This window comes from Cyrtonyx montezumae, unplaced genomic scaffold (assembly GCF_038088225.1).
Source record: "Cyrtonyx montezumae isolate F1298 unplaced genomic scaffold, pur_monq_1.0 scaffold_12, whole genome shotgun sequence".
Taxonomy (NCBI): Eukaryota; Metazoa; Chordata; class Aves; order Galliformes; family Odontophoridae; genus Cyrtonyx; species Cyrtonyx montezumae.
In genome coordinates, this window is record NW_027071848.1 from 22,344,605 (window position 1) to 22,364,276 (window position 19,672).

The 19,672-nt window shown below is 45.9% G+C and overlaps 1 protein-coding gene across 1 annotated transcript in view; it reads right to left on the bottom strand.

Annotated features, from left to right (window-relative positions):
* LHFPL6 (LHFPL tetraspan subfamily member 6) overlaps positions 1–17,683 on the bottom strand; it is a 137,671-nt gene extending 119,988 nt beyond the window's left edge. Inside the window, exons 1-2 of the mRNA XM_065730308.1 lie at positions 17,430–17,683; positions 15,328–15,882 (exon numbers count right to left, since the gene is read on the bottom strand). Coding sequence (XP_065586380.1) covers positions 15,328–15,712 — 385 coding nt within the window. The 5' untranslated portion in view covers positions 15,713–15,882; positions 17,430–17,683. The remainder of the gene's footprint in view (positions 1–15,327; positions 15,883–17,429) is intronic.
* Positions 17,684–19,672: the final 1,989 nt, after the last annotated feature.

The following is a 19,672-nucleotide window of genomic DNA, read 5'->3' on the forward strand; positions in this document are numbered from 1 at the left end:
TGGGAACAACCTCCATCATGATGACTAAGGCATGCTTGCTGGATGCGGAATAAAGTACTCCAAAAAGAAAGCTGGGAGAAAAGGAAGAAAATGTCCAATGGAATCAAAGAGCTTTTATGAGAGAAACATTAATGACTTCCAGATGGAAGATCAAATCCAGGTTCCTGTGTCAACGGATCAGTATGTAGTCACCATGTACCAGATCCAGAGGTAAATGGAAGTTGTAGGGGTTGGTTCACTCTTGCCAAGGTAATTAAGACAGTTTTTGCAACAAGTAAGGAGAAATTATAAACATTAAGTCAGAAAGAGAAAATGAATTAGTATAGTCTAACCACTCCTTCATCCAAGCTTCTTGCCCCTTCTAGGTCTTTTCTATGTGCCTTGATTTTAGTGTTTAGAAGAGCTACTGCTTCCATGCAGATCTCCTTTATATACTTTCGGCAGCTCACTGGGTGATCCCTTCCAGACTATATGACAACAGATTTGCAGTTTCAAAACTAATTTAACAAATAGCTTATGCTCCCTCTCCACCTAAAAATGCCATCCAGCTCCTCTGTGCTCAGAAGGACTAAACTGAATCTATGTTGGAAAACACAGAGACACATCCACAGAAATGCAGGACATCTTATCTTTGTACAGATACCAGGTGTAATTAAAACATAGCTACTGCTTATCCCTCATTTATGAGTGGTGAGGCACTGGCACAGGCTGCCCAAAGAAGTTGTGAATGCCTCTGCCTGGAGGTGTTCAAGGTCAGGTTGGACGGAACTTTAAGCAACCTGGCCAAACTGGAGCTGTCCCAGTCCATAACAGGTTGAAACCTTTATGGCTTCTTTGCTCTATGATTCCATGACTTAGAGTTTTATTTTACAGAGTAAATAACAGCATCATTTCTTTAAAGGCGTAGTGTATGATCAGGTGCTTTTCAAACATAACAGCTTTCACTGAGGCTGTTAGTCATCTTTTGAAATGCACAAAGGCTATCACTGACCTACTTTAAAAAGAGAAAACAACAGAAGAAAAGCCTCCATGACAATTTGTTCCATTTTCTTATTTTTACTACAGACAGACGGCCACAGCCATACTGTTTAAAATCACAACTAAGTATAAATTTTGACTACTCTCATGAGGGCTCTGAAACGAACGAATTTGTTTGCTGAGTTTCATTGACTGAAAAATGTCTTGACAGAGTACATTTAAAAACGCTGCTTATCAGAACGGTTTCAAGAGATTAGTTTGCACGTTTAATATGGTAATGTTTCACAAATAAGAAGATTTCCAAGTGACTTATTACGGGACGAGTAACAAGCAGAGTTCTGATTCATTTAAGCTAGTGCCACAGTCAGTAAACACAGCTCCAACACTGCACACCCCTCAGAGCCTGTCCGTAGCAGTAAGCCATTTCTGCTGAATGCCTTCCAAAACCCAGGCTACATTCTGACTTTCAGCAAGCTGCTCTCAGAGGTTTATATTTTCCCTGTCACCAGCATGTCAGGAAGACTGCATATCTTTGGAGCTCTGATTAATTTTGCCTTGACACTATTGAAATGTCAAGTACAAACTTTAACTTAGGTTCAGAAATGTTAATCAGTTTTGAAATAACCATAGATTGCATACATACCAAGGCCCATAAATACTCAGTGGAACCTGTCAGAGACAGTATATCATTAGCAGTCTCGCTTCTTTCTTGCTGAAAGGCCACCAAGTCATGTGTTCATCAGCACTGATACTGGAATATGTCATCTTGAAACAATAGGACAAAGTCTTAATAAGATTAAAACATGAAGATAAAACTCTTCTAGAATTTATACTTGTCTGCATTCTGAAATAATCTTTTGATTATTTAGTCTTTCAGAGCTGCAACTGGTCACATTGGATGCCATTCAGATGGACGTAGACAGGCTTGAGTAGTGGGTCCAGGTGAACCTCATGAGGTTCAACAAGTCCAAGTGCAAGATTTTGCACCCAGGTTGACACAACCCTCACTACCATTACAAGTTGGGGGATGAAAGATGTCAGTGCAGCCCTGCCAAAACAGATCTGAAGGTAGTGGAAGATGGGAAGCTGAACATGAGCCAGAAATGTGCTCCCGCAGCCCCAAAAGCCAACCATATCCTGGGCTGCAACAAAAGAAGCGTGGCCAGTGGAGCGAGGGAGGTGATCCTGCCCATCTGCTCCAGGCTTCACCTGGAGTACGGCATTCAGATGTGGAGTCCTCAGTACAGGAGAGACATGGAGCTGTTGAAGTGCATCCAGAGGAGGGACACAAATATGATCCCAGGGATGGAACGTCTCTGCTATGAGGACAGGCTGAGAGAGCTGGGGCTGTGCAGCCTGGAGAAGAGAAGGCTGCAAGGTGAAATGAGAGTGGGCTTTCAGTATTTAAAGAGGAGATGCAGAAAAGAAGGAGACAGACTCTTTTGCAGGGTCTGTGGTGATAGAACAAGGGGAAATGGCTTCAAGCTTAAGGAGAGTAGATTTAGGTTGGACATAAGGAGAAAGTCTTTTATACAATGAGGGTGGTGAGGCACTAGAACAGGTTGCCCAGAGATGTGGTTGAAGTCCCTGGAGACTTTCAAGGTGAGGATGAATCAGGCCCCGGGCAATCTGATCTAACTGTGCATGTCCCTGTTCATTGCAGGGGAGCTGGCCTGGATGACCTTTAAAAGTCTCTTCAAACTCTAAGGATTCAATGATTCTATGACATTTGGAGGCAGTGTGAGCAAGGCACCATGCCTTTTTTGGAACTCCTTCCCAACCAGCTCAAGCAACTGCCTGAGATGTAAACTACAGTCAGCCTACCCACTATATAGCTGTCACATACACGTATGCAAAGGACTGAGCATAAGGAAAACCATGGGAAACCTTTTCCTGGGAAAGAAGCAGTGAGCCGCCAACAACCTCCAGCTTTCCTGAGGCATTCAAGGGCCTGCCCAAGACCACGTGCATTTAGGAATACTTTATCAGCTACGGTAATTACAGAGACCTTAAAGTACCGGAAAATCAGGTGCTTTATTAGTTTAAACTAAAAGGAGTCAGGCTAGTTCTTTCAAGAAGACAGAAGGAAAAGTTACATCAATCAGAAGTCGTATTCTCAAAATGATTTATGGCCTCCCCCAAACAGCTGCCCTTGGCTTGCAATGAGACAGCTCTGTCAGCCTCTGAGTTACCCCTGTCTACAGAGCTCACTTTTAAACATTTTTAAGCCTCATTTTCAATTAGCAGTTTAAAAATTGTCTGAGAAGCCATGACACATTACTTTTGCATCTTCTGATCACCCCAGCAGAATAAGAAAGACCTTTTGGACGGGCTGACACTCTGCAAACAGTGTTCTTTTGGAGCACATCTCAAAAGCATCTTCACTAACATAAATCCACCCAGCATCTGCCTCAAACACAGCCCTGCGAAAAAAATGTTCTGTGCCTCGAAGGAGGTAGCAGTGACCAAGAGATGCCAGAGTCATGTTGGGGTTCCCTCTTCCCTCACAGGTACTGAGCATCACATGCTGAATGGAAAACAGCCATGTTTGCTCACTGCATTCACACACACGTGCATGCACACACACTCTCCTAGCAAACCAGTTTCCTCATCTGGTTTTGAAAAGAAAACCCCATCGTTACACAGCCTGGGTTCCAGAAGACTTGTCTCAGAACCCCAGGCTGTCAGTTCAGCTGCAGTCCACTAGCTCTGCTTTTAAAATAAAGCTGTGATTAGCCTGAAGGAGGAGAAATTTGCCTCTTACTGCAAGCTCTCTAACTGCACTTTTGACAGTCTTGGCTGATACCAACTGAGAAGGAAGGGAAGCAGCTTCCTTTTCTTATCATTGCATGCAAAATAAAAAAAAAAAAGTGTTGAGCTGACCTGGCTTCCCATCAGTTTTCTAGGTGGATTTGCAATGGTATCTGAGTCGTCTTCCCCCACCTGCTCTGCCAAATTATTATGGTACAAGCACTTTGCAGAAAAAAAAAAAAAGCACAATTGCTTGAAATTACACTGGAGTCAAATGTTGATAAAAAGGTGTCACAGAGGGAATGAAAACTAACTGCTGTGAAATTTAATGAAACCCACTGTGTGCCAAGGGCACAGGCAGCCAAATTGAATTTTAAAAGGTGCCAGGCAGGGAAGCCTGTAATCGGACTAGCCACAATTTTAGGTGAGATAAGCAGAATGACTTTTCTCTATCACAAGATCAAAACAGACAGCAATTCTTATGCATGAGATGAAAAGTTACCGTATTTATCCTTCCTGCTTCCTGTGTTCTTAGCACCGGATCTCCAGCTTAGTGGCTTCAAAGGGAATTTGCCATCTCCAGTGCAAGGCTTGTCCAAAGACCTTGCAGGTCACTGAGCTCTTTCCTGACAGTTTTTATTGCAAATTGTTACGGAAAAGAGGAACAAGCAAAACAGTGTCGTTAATGGCTCAGTACAAACTAACTTCAGCCATGGTCTTTATTCCCACAGGCTGGGGAGAGAATTGAAGCCAATGGAGGAGAAGAGGGCATAAAATAAAATGCTATCATGAGAGAAGAAGGAAACAATGGACAGTGTTCAACAGATGGCTCACAGCTCAGAAGGAGAATGGTTTCCAAAGCATCCCTCCACTGTAGGATGCCAAAGAATCACTTTACTCCTTAATGATTACACAGCATTAGTCTGAAACACTGTTAAGTAAAAGCCTGATCTAGCAAACAGAACTGTGTTTGCATTCATTTATGGGGGTAGTCTCTGAAACTACAGTAACACGAGGGGCCGTAAAGCTGTGCAGTCCACCTTATTTATTTGCTTTCCCTAAATTCATTATTTCAGTGCTTTGCAGAGTTATGAGTACTTTGGGGAGACAGACGGGAAGTGCAGATCAGTGTTTGCCTTAGACCCTGGCCTCACAGTGAAGCTTAGTGTCTGCAGCTTTGCCTTGCTGATGGGTTCCATCACCACGACCTGGCCTGAGTCTGCCTGTGACTCTGAAGTACTGTGCACAGAGTCTCTGGTTAGAGAGGAGATGTGGAGACTGAACAAAGCTCTCCTAAGCCATCCACTGGGACTCCTGTAAAAAGACATTCTTGTCAAAATGCTGACTTCTATAACAACCTCTTAGTTTTGCAGAACATGCCCATAATGGTCTGGAAACCTGCCTTAGCTGTAAAGACCTTTATCCCAGCATGTAGTGCCATTCACCATATTTTTAATACTGTGGCATTAAAAAAAATTGTCAGTGGATGGAATTTCTGAATTCCTTGAGAGCTACAATGCCAGGGGCGGTGGAAGCAGACCCAACAAGCTGGAGACACACGCCAGGGCCAAAGTTCTGTATTTTCATGTGTGAAACCCACACAGCACCCAAAACACCCTAACAACCTCTATGACTCAGCACGTGGTATGCATGTTTGAAGGCATTTAAAAACGTCATAAATTCAAAGCTCACTCAATTTCCCAGTCTTACTTTGTTTCAGACTTCTTTGGATTAGCAGTTGTCTCTCTTCCCCCAGTGATCTGCATGATGGGTTTCTAGAACTGGCTACATTATAATAGCAGCAACGGTAGTGACAGCAGTCACACTGCGTGAGTGAAAGTGTTTGTACAAATATGCCAGGTAGATATGCAAAGCTCTAAAGGACAGCTGAAGCTCATAGGTATACAGCAGCACCTGGGCCAAACCTGAGCAAAGCTGGAAACAAAGTCCAAAGACATTTCCTCTTATGCATGCACACAAAGCCCCCTGACATCATACCACCCCCGTTTCTATAACTTCTTGAAACTAAGCACTTTTTAACACGTCCTGGTAACCCGTCCCAATAATTGGCATTCCACCATATTGTGCCTGACCTGAATTGTTGGTTAAGCTCTGAATATCAAGATTATTCTGATATTTTTTTTAAGAAAAATGCATTCATAGATGTGCCTTCAGTCAGCTGCAGAATCACAAAAAAACATAATAATAATAACTTGCGAAGAAGTCATGAAGCACACTCTTCAGAAGGCTTCAGGCTATTTCTTACACTGCACTATGCCAGCAGGTTTTGTATCCTTTCATAGAGCACTGTATTTCAGTTGCAGCTTTTGTAATTCCAGATTGATCATCCATGGCTTTATCTCAAATCCTTTCCCCTCAATGCAAGGGACAAACTCCATATCCCTCTGCATTTATTAGAAAGCCATTCTTCTCAAATCAACAGTAATACTTTCTATTACAAAGTCATTTTTATTGGGAGACAATGAAAGGCAACTGAACTTCAGATAGCAAAGGAAAGGTTCAAATCTTTACATTACTGCAGAAATGATATGTTTTTAGCAAAATGCTGCATTTTCTGCTTCATTCTCTCTGGAGCCTTTTGGATCATGTTACAAGATAAAAATAAAAACAATTTGTAATAGGTAATTGTTTAGGTTTTCTTTCATTAGCATTTTCTTTATATTCCTACAAACTCCTGCCAAGCTCACTTAAAAGTCTACAAATCAATTCAGAACAGTGAGTCTTCATGAAAGACTGGGTTTACGAGGCTCCTGCAGAAAAAGGTAGACTGAGATCTTGGTGCAGTACCCTCTAAAAAGACTTTTGTTTTAATGCATTAGTCCTAACACAATAAGTACATAGTATCCAGAGAATTAGGTAGGATGTGGCACCCCAGGAAGCTCTATGCAATATCAGCCTCCTCCAAATCCCACTAACTCAATGGGTAGCAACTACGCTGAGCTGTTCTGCCCTGCCCTAATTCCCATGGAGGAATATTGCTGTTGATTTCAGCAGGCTAGGCTCCAAGGAAAAGCCAATCCAGTGGGGAAACAAGTCTGCATCTGTTCTCAGATGTACCTGTGACATCAGGGGACTGACAGTGGAACAAACAATGTAAATGAGATCTAATCAAGCCTAGTGAATCAGCCGTACCACTAGCATTGTCAGGGTGCACTGACCATGCCCAATTTTTCATGCCTGAGAAGATACAGGACAGCTGCTAGAAGGGATCTGTCAAATGCAATATTATCTCTCTGACCTGTGGTATCTTGTGGTACAGGGCCATTCCAAGATTGAGGAGAGGGTGCCCTTCTTGGTCCTCTGCAACTTAACGCTATCTCTATATGGTCTGAATGACACTTTTAGGTTCTTGGACTTGAGTGACAGAGAAAGCTTAAAATCTCTAAAATCAACAAAGATATTATAATGAGACAAAAGAAATCCCTGAGCAGAGAAACAGCCAACGTGATGCCCATCACAAGGCACATGGATGTGGGCGAAGTTTAGGTCACACGTATATATTCCATGTTTCTTCATTAAGCCACTCTCCTTCCAATGTCCTCGCATGGAAATGATGTGTTGGTTGCTCTCATATACTTGTCTTCATCCATGTGATGAAGGATACTGAAAACTGTCTTATTCTACTCTGTAAAGCCAAAGTTAAAGAGCTTTGGAGGTAAAAACGTGCACTGGAGAAGTAAGGGGATGTGAGCGAGAAAAGGAAAATGCAGGCTGGATATTGTGGAAAAGTTCCAAGTGGAACGCCTACTAAGCTGTGTTTCCCAAGAGAAGAAAATAAAAGCATTTAACACTAGACCAGCCTAAATCCTGGAAAATGTGCCTTTGCGAACTATTCTGTCCTGTCTATGGGGACTGTGACTTCTTCTGAACTGGAAAATGTTGCAACATTTTGATGCCAAAGTGAAGCTCCCAGCAATATTCAAATATCTCACAGAGCTCAGGAACCAAAAGCAGCCCAATCTTTCAATACCGAAATAATATTGCTAACTCCCAGATTCTGCTCTAATCAATATAAATGTAGAGGATCAGAAGAGAAGTAACTCAGAGTTTATTCTGACTTTGCACCAGCAAAATAGATTATTTGTTCCCATGTCTTACATTTCCTGAAGTTTCATTAGGTTATGCAAGCAAAGCCCTTTGAAATGAAAAGCATCACAAAAGTGCTGAGTATCATTGTTCCTTTCTAATAAAAGAGGGCAAAAAATAAAAAGCAAGAAGCCTAAACTTGATTCTGCAGATAAATAAAACAGCACTCCAGGATTTCTATAGATCAAAAATTTTGTTCTTAATGCAAAATTCTGCTGAAACTCAACACAGCTGCAACAATATTCAAAACATCATTTTTTATTCAACACCAATAGGAAAGGGAAGAGAAGAAAAGTAACTCTATCCAATATTTTAGCAGCATCTTTTATTTTTTTTAATACATCAGCATTTCCATTTTAATCATGCTTCCAAGGCACCTAAAATCTAACTTGCTCCAGGCTGAAACTTAGCATGATTTTTTTCCCTCTGTTTAGCTGAATATTATATTAGGAGTGAATATATCTGGGGAGCCAAAAAAAAAAAATTAACTATAAACAAGATAATTCACTTGGATAACACTTCAACAAGGCACAACCTTGGATCCACACCCATTTTAGGTTAATGTCACAATCAAATAATACTACCTTTAGGACAGAAATATTGATGTAATTTGCACTGTCTTTGATTTCAAAGGACATGTGAAAGGACATCAGCTACATCTGTAGCTGATAAGGGCCATGCTGCTTCCCCAGTATGGTTTTGGGACACCAAAAAAATTAAGACACCTCAACTGGCTGATGACAGAAGGAAAAAACAGAGACAGATAAGTATGAAGGCTACTCCCAGCACTGTGTCTTCTTTTGGTTGCACCTCCAATATCCCAAAAGTATTAAAACTCCTTGCTGCTCAATGCTATACATGCCCTTGATGACAGGAATGGCCCCCTCAGAACTAATCATTTTGCACTTCGTGACCAGTAATGTTTATTACTGAATCTTGCTTGCTAACCTACTCCATTACAGTGGCTAGTGTTAGCTTCAGTGGCAAAAATCCTTGCTCACTTGGGTATCCTTCAGTTGGACTCCTTAGGGAAAGATCGAGCAAAGAGCAGTGCTGGTAGATCTGTCGGGTCAGCATCCTTTAGGGCTTCAGGGAGGATATGTGCAGCCAAAAGGATGGCAGTCACAGGAAAGGGGATTGTCTCTCCTGAATAGACAGAATGTAAGTCTGCCTGCTTTTTTTTCACATATTGCACACAAGCACCTGCTAACCTTGATTCCCTTCCAGTCAGATTTGGTGGCAATGCATTAACAAAAGAATCAAGCAATACAGGCTACCCCTTCCCAAGAGAATAGGAATCTAATTAATGTCAGTTACAAACCAACAGTGACAAAGAACATATACTGCATTAGTTCATCTTCCGTTTTGAATTTGTTTTATATTTTAATTCTTCTCCTCTGTCTGAACACAGCAGAGAGAAAGCTGGCTAATCTTCAATAGAACATATGTTACGAAATCTGTTAAAGATAACATCACCTTCTGAATTCCCATGTTCTTAGCATCTTCCCAAACAATAATGCTTCCCAGCTTTTCTCAGCTGGACTCTAAACACAAATCCAAGAATTTGACTCTGCATACTATCACAGCACAGGAAGGCACCTTGTAGTGCTGGGAAGCAGGCACAGGATGCAGTTCTGCAAGTCAAGGGAAGCACAGTCAAGCTAAAAAAGGATGATGCTGCAAAACACTATATTTATTCTTTTGGTGGATACCTATAGAAATTTGGAGTGATAGTGTGAAACAAATGTCACGAAGCTGATTCTAGACAGGTTTTGGTGAAGAAGACAATATAGCACAGCTTGAATGGACTAAAAACAAGTAAACCAGTGGATTTTAGAAGAATAATTATAATGATCCTTAAGCAAATGTGATTTTGCAGTAATCTATTCTTGGTGCTACAGTTTTTAATATTTGCATTAATGATCTGGAGGAAAAAGCAGTCAGTGTAATTCACCACTGGAACAACTTATGAAGATCCTGTTTTTCTGGAATTAAATTCAGACTAGAAGGGCTGTTTGTTGTTGTTGTTTTCCTCAGAGATATATTCTTGTTCAAATAAATAAGAATTACATGAAGGCTGTCCTGTGACCTATGCTAAGGCAGACCTCAGTCTGAATAGTCGGTGCTCTCTGCTGACCTTATTAATACGACATGACATATAATCACTCACAAGTAACATTTAACAGTGCTATGTTCCTTTTTTGCTCTTCTTCTGTTACCTCCTGGTGAGGCATCCGTCCCTCCCACATGTTCCTCTTGCAGTGCCTTCACATGCGTTATGTATGCACTGGATTAATATCTAGCACACAATTTGTCCCAGATGAGGACTGCCTGTCACATGTCTGCATGAGCACAGCAAAGCCACTGAAGAAGCTTTGCATCTGACAAGATGAAAGAGAGAGAAAGATGTGGTAAAACAGCCCTGAGAAGCATGCTTGGAGGGAAAGAATGTTTGGTTTCAGATAGAAACAGACACCCCTGCCTAGACTCTCCCCAAATGGCTTTGGGCTAACCATTTCCTACCTAGAAGTCTCTTGGCCACTTCAGATCTTTCCTGCCCCCACCAAGGCTCATTTTCTCCCTGTTTTATTTTGCCCAGTTACACTCTCTCCCTGTAGGCAGAAAATGATCCTGACCTTAGTCTTCCACGCAGAAAGCAAAAGTCTCATTGCAGCTGTCAGACAAAATAATGGTTACTGGTCACTGCCTGCAGTTCATTTCCTTCCTCTCCACACAAACGTTTCCCTTGATGGCTTCCAGCCCTGGTAGTCACCTGCAGCTACCTTCGCCAAAGCCCGTAATGACTTTTCCTGAGCTAATCTCAGACCTAAGGCTGCCTTCATTCTCTCTGCCTGTGGGCTGCCTTTGGCTGTAACCCACATTTCTTTAGGCTCAGGGACTCTATCTCTCCCAAGAGACTCTCTTATTTCTTTAGTTGTTTCCTCAAGCACTTCCTTTGAGGAATAGCTTCTATGCACGGTCCCACACTGCTATGAGTTTAGTTATCTTCCCTTTTCTCCCCTCCACATCTTAGACCTTGACTATCTCACCTGCAAAGTCACATCCAGCCATTAGTATGCTAACTTGCTTCTCCTTTGGCTCTGTATCTTTAAAATCTCAAGGGGTTTTTCTAGAAGTTCCTTGAAGACAACACATTGCCCCACATTCAGTGTTCATCTTGATGAAAAATGCCTTATTAATCAGCCCTCCATACACAGCAGTCCTGAGCAGGTGATGGGTGACGGAAACTATTACGGTCGCTATTGGCACAGGACACTTGGATAAGAATTCTGGGGCAGTTTGTATGGCACTTTTTCCAGAAGGCTCCATTTTTTTCTGAGGTAGAAATCAGAAGCTGCTGGAATCTGCATCCCCTTCTTCTCTAACTAAATGCTCCTTTTACCATTGCCCACTTCATGAGCTCTCCATGTTTTCTAACCAGCAATTAAAGGACTATTGCTTCAGGAGTTTTAGCTCTCCCACGAGACACAAGGGAAACAAAATAGAGAAATGAGGATTGAAAAAAGAAAGCACTGCTGGAAAACTTCTTTCTTTTTTGAAAGGAGCAGCAAAATTTGTGTGCTGCTCGCACAGCAAGTGACGAGTACTAAAGATGACAGTGTAAGCCACATGGCTACTCATAATGATGGCAAGGGCTCATTTTTCATATGCCACTCAAAATCAAGGCCAAAGTGTCAGATTCAGAGAGGCCTCTAAATCAGCAGGTCACTGCATGCTTTGCCCCCCTGGATTCATACCCCTCTGAGCTTGCCTTAGCTCTCCTGCAGAGCCAAGGAGAGTTCTGAGCAAGTGCAAACTTCATCTATAATTCCTGTGCACTGACCATTTTAATGAAAAGCTTCACCTTGCCAGCATTAACGCTCTTTAAATTGACCATCCTTGCAATACTTGCGTCTTTTGATCCGCTGTCTCTCATAAAACTGGCTAACCTTTCGGTTCATTATGTTCTTCAAATTATTGCTATGTTCTTAAAATCACTGCTCTGCATTCGCAGAGCGAAACTATTCACCAAATTAGTATGTCATATCTGGGCTGCCTACCTGCAAATTTCTAGTCTCCTCACTTAAGTGGAATTGACTTGCCAAGGTACAATGAAAAGATCAATAATTATAGACTCTAATTTGTTAAACTTCACTTCCTGCTGTCGTGTCCTCAATAGTTATGGTCAAAGATGCATCTTTGCAATCTGTTCTAGCTACATTATATATCTCTTTATCTTCCAAACATTTAAAGTAAACCCGCTGGAAATGCTGCACTTACTGCTACTAGTGAAGACTGTATCTATCTACATAACTGTGCCCTCAAGAGGTTACAGACAGCATAACTTTCACCTGAGTTGTCAGCACGTCAAAGCGCTCCAGCAGAAATGCTCCTGTAGCATCTTGCTGCAAAACTGAAGCAGCAGTTTGCAGAGCATGAACTGGAGACCACTGACAGCCACTGAAGAAATGGCTGGACTTGGGGTACTTCTTGTTGCCCGAAGTGCCTTTGTAGAAGCTCCAAATAAGCTAAAGATAGCACTGTTTTTCATGTAAGCAGCTACAGTGCTGCCACGTGATTATACATGGGAAAGGAAGTGGTTCCTAAAATTGCAAATGGAAAAGTCTATGACGCAACCTTTCTGAGTTAGGAACATAAACTCAGCATATCCCAGAGCCACCATAAAATATACGCATGCTGTGTAGCCCAGATTGTCTGAATTAGCACATACAAAGTACATAAAAACAACCAACATCTAAAGAACCATTCTGGCTCCACATGGACCTGCAGCTTCTCACAGGCTCTGCCATTTAATTTTTATGATAAGAGCAGATATGTGGCATAAGCACTCATGAATAATTCCCTCTTGTGAGTTGCCACACACAAGTGGGGAAATCCCAGCTGTAAAACCTTGGCACTGTGAAGCTAGTGCAGGCTGCACTACTTCTGCACAGGTGCTATTCCACTGACCTACTTGGAGTTCCTTCTCCTTCATTACCGCTGGAAGAAGAGGATCAGGCTGTTAGCTCAGCACCTCTGATAAGTATGCCTCTCTGCCACCTTTCATGGCAGTAAAAATGCTTCCAGTATTGGATGAAGTGAGTTTTAGCAACTCACAGGGCAGCCTACATCTCACCCACCCACAGGCCTCCCGTTACACACTGTTGTCAGTTTGCTCAGCTCCTCATCAGTCCAGGATTTTAAATAACACTGAGAAACCAACTTAGATCCTACACTAGCAGAACACCATTAAAACTAGCTACACTGAACATGCCTACACTGCTTTCTAACTTCAAAAACAACACAGTTTATTCACACGTCCTCTACCACTGAATATAGCATCCGTGTTGGTGCAGGATGAGAAGAAACAGAAAGTGAAACTGCTACCCATCTCCTTGTCCATACACAAGGAAAGGCACAAATCATGAACTAAAGGCACCACTCAGCACACTGCTTATTTTTTCTCCAGGCTTTCCCTTCATAATAAAGATGGTAGAGGGTTCTTTTAACTCCAATAAAAATATCTGTGAGGGTTTTATTTGTCTAGATCTCCAGCTGGAGGCTAGTTAAAGTGACAAACACAAGAGTGTCACCGAGCCATAGTCAAAGTACATCTCATGATATATATCTCAACCTATAACCATTATATGGAGAACAAAGATCCACATTCGTATAGCAAATAATTCGAACAGCTCACGGCTTGACTTAAAACAACCTAATGATTATAGTGCCTAATGTCAACATCTCTTTAAATGCAGTTATGTCATTTAAACGATGGAGGTGTACTGATTGATAAGAGATGATGATCTGATGAAGGATGTAAGGATCTTATCCTTACCCTCAGATCAGCCAAAATTCTGGCTTCTGCCTGACATCCCCACAGTCAGTATTTAAGCAGGTTAGGGAATGATGGGTTCTCACTTTGTTCATTTCTTACACATTTCCAGCAGCGCTGAGTGAAATAAGAAACAACCATAAAACCCAGTAGAGGGGAAAATTGGACGTGCTGTGTAAATAATTTCTGAACTGTGAGTAAAGTTGCTGGCAATTTTCATTTCCTATCACAGGTTCACATATCTCTGAATTGTCACCTCCTGAGATGCTAACTCCACTTCTGGAGGGAAGGGATGCAGCATGGTTACACGGGTGGCCATGACATGGTCTGAAGGGTTCTCCTCGAGCAGGAGGACACCTGGGAGAAGAACCCACACCTTTGGCCCACAGTGGCAGCCAGGGCAGGGTCCTCAACACCTCCCACATCCCCTTGTCCATCTATCCGGCTGCCCTGCCATGTTTCACTAGGATGGCTGTAACCAGACCCAAGCCTGAAGCACCACCGAACACAAATTAAAACCAGATGAGCAGAGCAGCAATTGGAAGGAGGGGGTGGTTAAAGCTCAAGCAGAGCCTGTGATGGCTCTCAGTGAAACTAGCCAGGCCGCGTGGGCTTGCAGAGCTTTGCTGAATTGAAAACCCTCTCCACGCCCTGGCCGCCCAACCAGAGCTTTATAATGAAGCAGCCTTCTCAAAGCAGCAGTTTCCTGCAGAGTTCACTCTCAAGCAGCTGCTGCTTTTTCAAATTGTCAACCAGATTAAAGACAGGAATGCAATTCTGAGGGAAAGGCGAAGTGACAGGGTCAGTTTGCTCTGAAGTGCAGAAAACGCTCCACAAGTCAGAGCCAGGGCTCCTGGCAGCCAGCAGGGAGCCATGCTGACACCACCCAGCTGAAGGCCAAGCACGGGTCCCTTTCAGGGCCTCAGCTGTGTCCCCTGAGCTGCACCCCAGCTGAGTTTGAATCTTGCATGTGGAATGGGAGCCCACTGTCCTACCTGGGTGCACCTCAGTTTAGGGGCAGAAGGGTGGAAAATGGGCCCAGAAGGACAGCCCAAATGCTAGCACCTGGGCAGACAAACTCATCCCCTCTTGGAGGCAAGTGCACACCAAGTGGCATGAGGTGACAGTGAGTGCCACCAAGCCCCATGTCACTGATGACAGGGGAGAGTGATGATTTACTGGGAAAAAAGCCCTATAAAAACCACGCCAGAGGATCCTGCTTATTGTCTCATACCCTTCAAACACTCCAGGGCTAAGGCCATACAATTTGCAGGCTATAAAAAGAACGGGAGGTGATTCTCCTACACAGCGTCTAGACCGCAGCCTCCACTAACCCCACCGGGCAGAGTGGAGCCAGCAGCCTGGCAGGGCTCCTCCTCTGGCCTCCTCTAGCAGGAATAAACATACCCTGCCTGCCTTCAGCTCAAATACCTGCGCTCTGTGAGCTGAACCTCTCATCTCTCAGACATCATCCAACAACCAGGCATGGGGCTCAGTGTAAGAGCGGCCATAGGTGAGCAAGCCTTTGGGCCATACTCAGTGGTCAAGTGGCCAAGCCAAGTGGCCAACCTCATACCCTCCTCCTCCCGAAGCCTCCACACCCTTACAAATTAAGTGTGAAGATCCACACCACAGCACAAGCAGGCAGCACTTACCTCCCAGAAACTGGATGCCTCCTGCCACCCTGCCCACGGTCCTGGAGATGAGCTCAGACACACAGCATCCCATGAGGGCTGTCAGGGCCACCAGGAGGAGCAGCCCACAGCCCAGGCCTGTCACCACCGTGCAGATCCGCCACTCAGTGCTGGGGATGGCCTGGAAGGAGGCGTAGCGGCCGCACTGCTCCACCATGACGGTCGTCTGGCGGCTCTCATCCCGCACTGGGTAGGAGCACCTCCGGAAAGTGCCGAAGGAAACTGACTTCTCCAGCTGGGACCCCAGGAGCCAGTAGGGCATGAAGAAGCCCACGCAGGATGCTGCTGCGCAGAGGAAGGAGAGGAAGGCCCAGACCATGCCAGCACAGGTGAGACTGGAGGCCATCTTCACGTCTGCACCAAACCCTTCACAATGGGGAGGCAGAAAGCTCCTCTGTATTTTAGAACGTTGGGTATAATCCAGAGTCTCTCAGCCTTGGCAAATCCTCACACTGGGAGAAGGTTGGATCCTAAAAGCCAGGGGGGTATTTCCTCCCATCATGAAGACAAAGGTCCCTGATTAAATAACAGAAGGGATAAAAAGTCAAGTTCAGTAAAACAGACATTAGAAAAGTTTATCTCCCAGAGCATCTTCCCTTCCTACAGCACTTCTCATGAAGTCATCCTACTTCTCTGTCCCGTTCCTGCAGCCACTAGCATCACTATGGGAGGTAGCACAGGCATGTGGGCTGCGCAGCCCCGCCAGGGTTTCCCTGCTCACCTCTCACCCCTGCATGTCTTCATCTTCCCTGCCCTGATAGAGAAAAAGGCGAGGTCTCATTCACTCCTCCTCCTGCAACGTGCTTTAAGCATGGCCTCACAGCTTTCGTGCAAAACCATTCATGCTGCCTACAAGTTTTCAATCCCAGACCCCTGTTAACACAAAACCTCTTTGCCTCTTCCCACCCCAAACCCAGCACCTCTAGCTCCTGCTCCTCCCTGAACAACTTGCAGCCTCCCAGCTCTGTGCTGTGTTTCTCTGTTTTGGGGAAGCTGCTTCCTAGAGCTTGGGGTATATTTCTTCTTAAATTCATCCTGAATTGCTGCTCCAACTGCATTTGGAAATTTACGATCCCCTCTCAGGTCTGCTACAAATGAATTCCAGCAGCTATTTAAAAGGGCTTTTTTTTTTTTTTCTATGCGTGATTAGACACCAATCAGTGAACTCAATTAATGTGCAGGCAATAAAATTAAAGCTTCTTTTGCACCAGGAGGGAACAGACAGACAGCGCCTGGAAGTGAAATTAAGCATGTGCACCACACAAAACTTCTGTTTACTTTTAGTACGCTGAGAAAGAAAAAGAAGTCTCTTCCACGATGCCGAGAAAGGCCCGAGACGTGGAGAAGCACGCACACAGCTCCCAGCAGACACAGCCCATCTGCAGGAACGCCTTTCAACCTGCCAGAGCCCGAACCCCGGGGACAGAAACTTGGAGCGGGGCACGGGCCGCCTCCATCCCTCCGGAGGCATCTCCCGGGGAAGGACCCGCCCGCATCCTGGCGTGCCACCAAACGTCTCCGGCAAAGTGGGTCACGGAACTTGAGGAAGATCGTTCCCCCAGCTGGCTGGATACAGGGGCAGGACTCTTCCAACCAGCAGCTCCGCTCCGCACCCCGGGCGCTGTCAGCCCACGCCCGGCATTCTCTCTCTGGGGCGTGGGATCGCCCCTCCGGCCCCAAAACCCCGCTCCTCCGCTCCGGGGTAGGAGGGGGCGGCCGAGAGCTCCGGGGCTCCCCAAGGGAAAGCGGGGGCCGGGAAGTGAAACTCGCCGGGGTGATGCGAGGGGAAGGCTACGGAGGTAGCAGGGAAGCAAGAGGACCGTAGAAAGGGGCGGAAAGGGTGCGGAGTAGTGCAGAGATCCGAGAAGGACGGGGGCGACGGAGGGGAAGGGGAAACGGGACGGGGAGAGCTGGGAGCCGGGAGGAGAAGCGGGTCCGGAGAGTTCGGTGGAACGGCAAAGGGACGCGGCTGCTGAGCGGCGGTTTGGGGATGCAGCCGGGGAGGGCCGGGCTCCGAGGGGCGCGGGAGGCCGGGGGAAGCCGGGGGGAGCCGAGATACTTACTCGAGTAGCACGCCGGGCACAGGGGGCTGCCGCCGCGGGTGCCGGCAGCGCATGGGCGCGGGGCCCGGCTGCGGGGCCGGCGGGTGGCGGCCGCCCCGAGCGATTCTCCCCGCGATCCCGGAGCGGAGGCGAATGCGGGCGGGACCGGCACCGGGACCCTCCCCACACCACCCCGGCCCGTCCTTCCTTCCCTTCTCCGCACGTCTGATTCCACGGGAGGCACCGCGCTCCGCCACCTCTCCTCCCCCTTCCCCCGCCGCCGCCTCCCCGGGCGGGACTCGCCGGGGCCGGGGGCGAGGGGCCGGGGGCGGGAGGAACCTCCTCGAGGAGTCCCGGGGCGGGGCTGGGGGTCCCGGGGGGGTCCCGGCGCCGGAGAGAGTTGGGGAGAGGACAGGAGAGAGGGAAAAAGCCGGCGGGGTGGGAGGCTTAACGGAGGAGAGGCTGCAGCCCCTTTCTTAGATGGAAAAATAGGGGCTAAGCGGGTGGTTGTGCGTGCGAGCAGTGCGTGTGTGCGTGCGAGCTGCTGACCCAGCGATTTGCTTCCGACAGTTCGGGAGCTGCTGTGCTACAGCGAGGGGCAATGTGAGCGGAGTACCAAGCAGCTCCTCCCGCTGCTCCCTCCGGGCGGAGGAGGGGGAGACCCCAGGCCTTGGCCGGGGTCTGGAGTGGGAAAGTTTTGGGGAGGGGTTGCGAGGAGGGACGGACTCCGCTGGGAGAGAGGTTTCCTCTTTCTGCTTATACCTCCCTGCAGCGCCAATACATTCCCTCCAACGGGAGACAATTTTATGCCGAGTTTAAATTATGTCGGCATCAGACAGGGAAAATCTCTTTGGTAATGTTTCTTTTACGGTCCTGGAACATCGCGTGTGATTTAAGTACTGATCATTAATATTATTAATGCTAAATGGAAGCGAGGTTTATTGCACTCAGTCTGTGTTTACACCATTTAGTATTAACAACAGTTATGTTCAGAATTAAATCACAAAGCCACTTTATTGCATAGAGTGGGTTTTTGCCCTGTAATGTAAGGTCTTAAAATCAGAGCACTAGTGGAAATGTATATTTTCTGAAAGGATAAAACATGGATTGAGAATTATCTAGCAAAATCTATCTTTCCATCCTATCATTTCAAGCATATTCCTTAAGGAAAAGTGATTCAAATAAAAGAAGGTTAAATAAAAGTGTTTCCAATAATAGTTTGTGATTTTGTTCTGGATAAAACCTGCTGAAAGGAGCCTGCTTTAGCAGGGGAGTTAGTCTGAATCACAGACTCACAGAATTGTAGGGGTTGGAAGGGGCCTCCAGAGATCACAGAGTCCAACCCCCTGCCAAAGCAGCTCCCTAGCCCAGGTTGCACAGGTAGGCGTCCAGGCGGGTCTGGAACGTCTCCAGAGAAGGAGACTCCACCACCTCTCGGGGAATGATCTGACTGTGTGATCTCCAGAGGTCCCTTCCAACCCCTACACTTCTGTGACTCTGTGATTCTGTGAAATATAGCTTTAGTGCTAGAAGGTGTGTGTAGTGATGTGCTTGGCAAGGAAGACAATAAAGGCATAGCCCAAAACAGCCACAGCCCCCTCAGCTGCACCCACAAAGGCTATGGCTGTGTTGGCAAGTGTTACAGATCAGCCTGACCCAATCACAGAACCGTAGAATGGTTTGGTCTGGAAGCGACCTTGAAAATTGTCTTATTCTATCCTCCTGCCTGATCTGTATAGCAAATGTGTTGGTGCTGAAAACCTCACGGATATTGGTGTATTTCCATATGGTTTTCTTCAGGTTTGCTCTAGCCCAGATCTCTAGCACTCAAGTCCAATTAGATGCCCTTCTAAAGCCGGTCTTCTTGTCTGGTGCCATCTGTATAGCATCCACCCTGTGCACTCATCACTGCTGGCTAAAGCAACGTGGCTGAGCAAAGGATGTGGACACTCATCCCAAAGGGGAGCCACACCAGAACATGAAGGTGGCTGTGCCCATAGGGTGAGTGACTGTCCCAGGGGTGAGAACCGGAGCCTGCTCTGCAGCATGCCTTCCTAGCACCCTCCTCTCACATCAGCTCTGCGTGGTGCCAGGCCTCCACCACAAACTGCCCCAGTGCTCGGCTCCTCTTTGCGAGTGTCTGCATGCTTCCAATGAACACTCAGGGCTGATCACTCTCATGTCTCCAGCCAGAGCCTGGCTCGGCTGTTTCACCTCCTGTTTCCCTTTTACCACCATGGGAACTGTGCTCTTGGCGTGAAGAG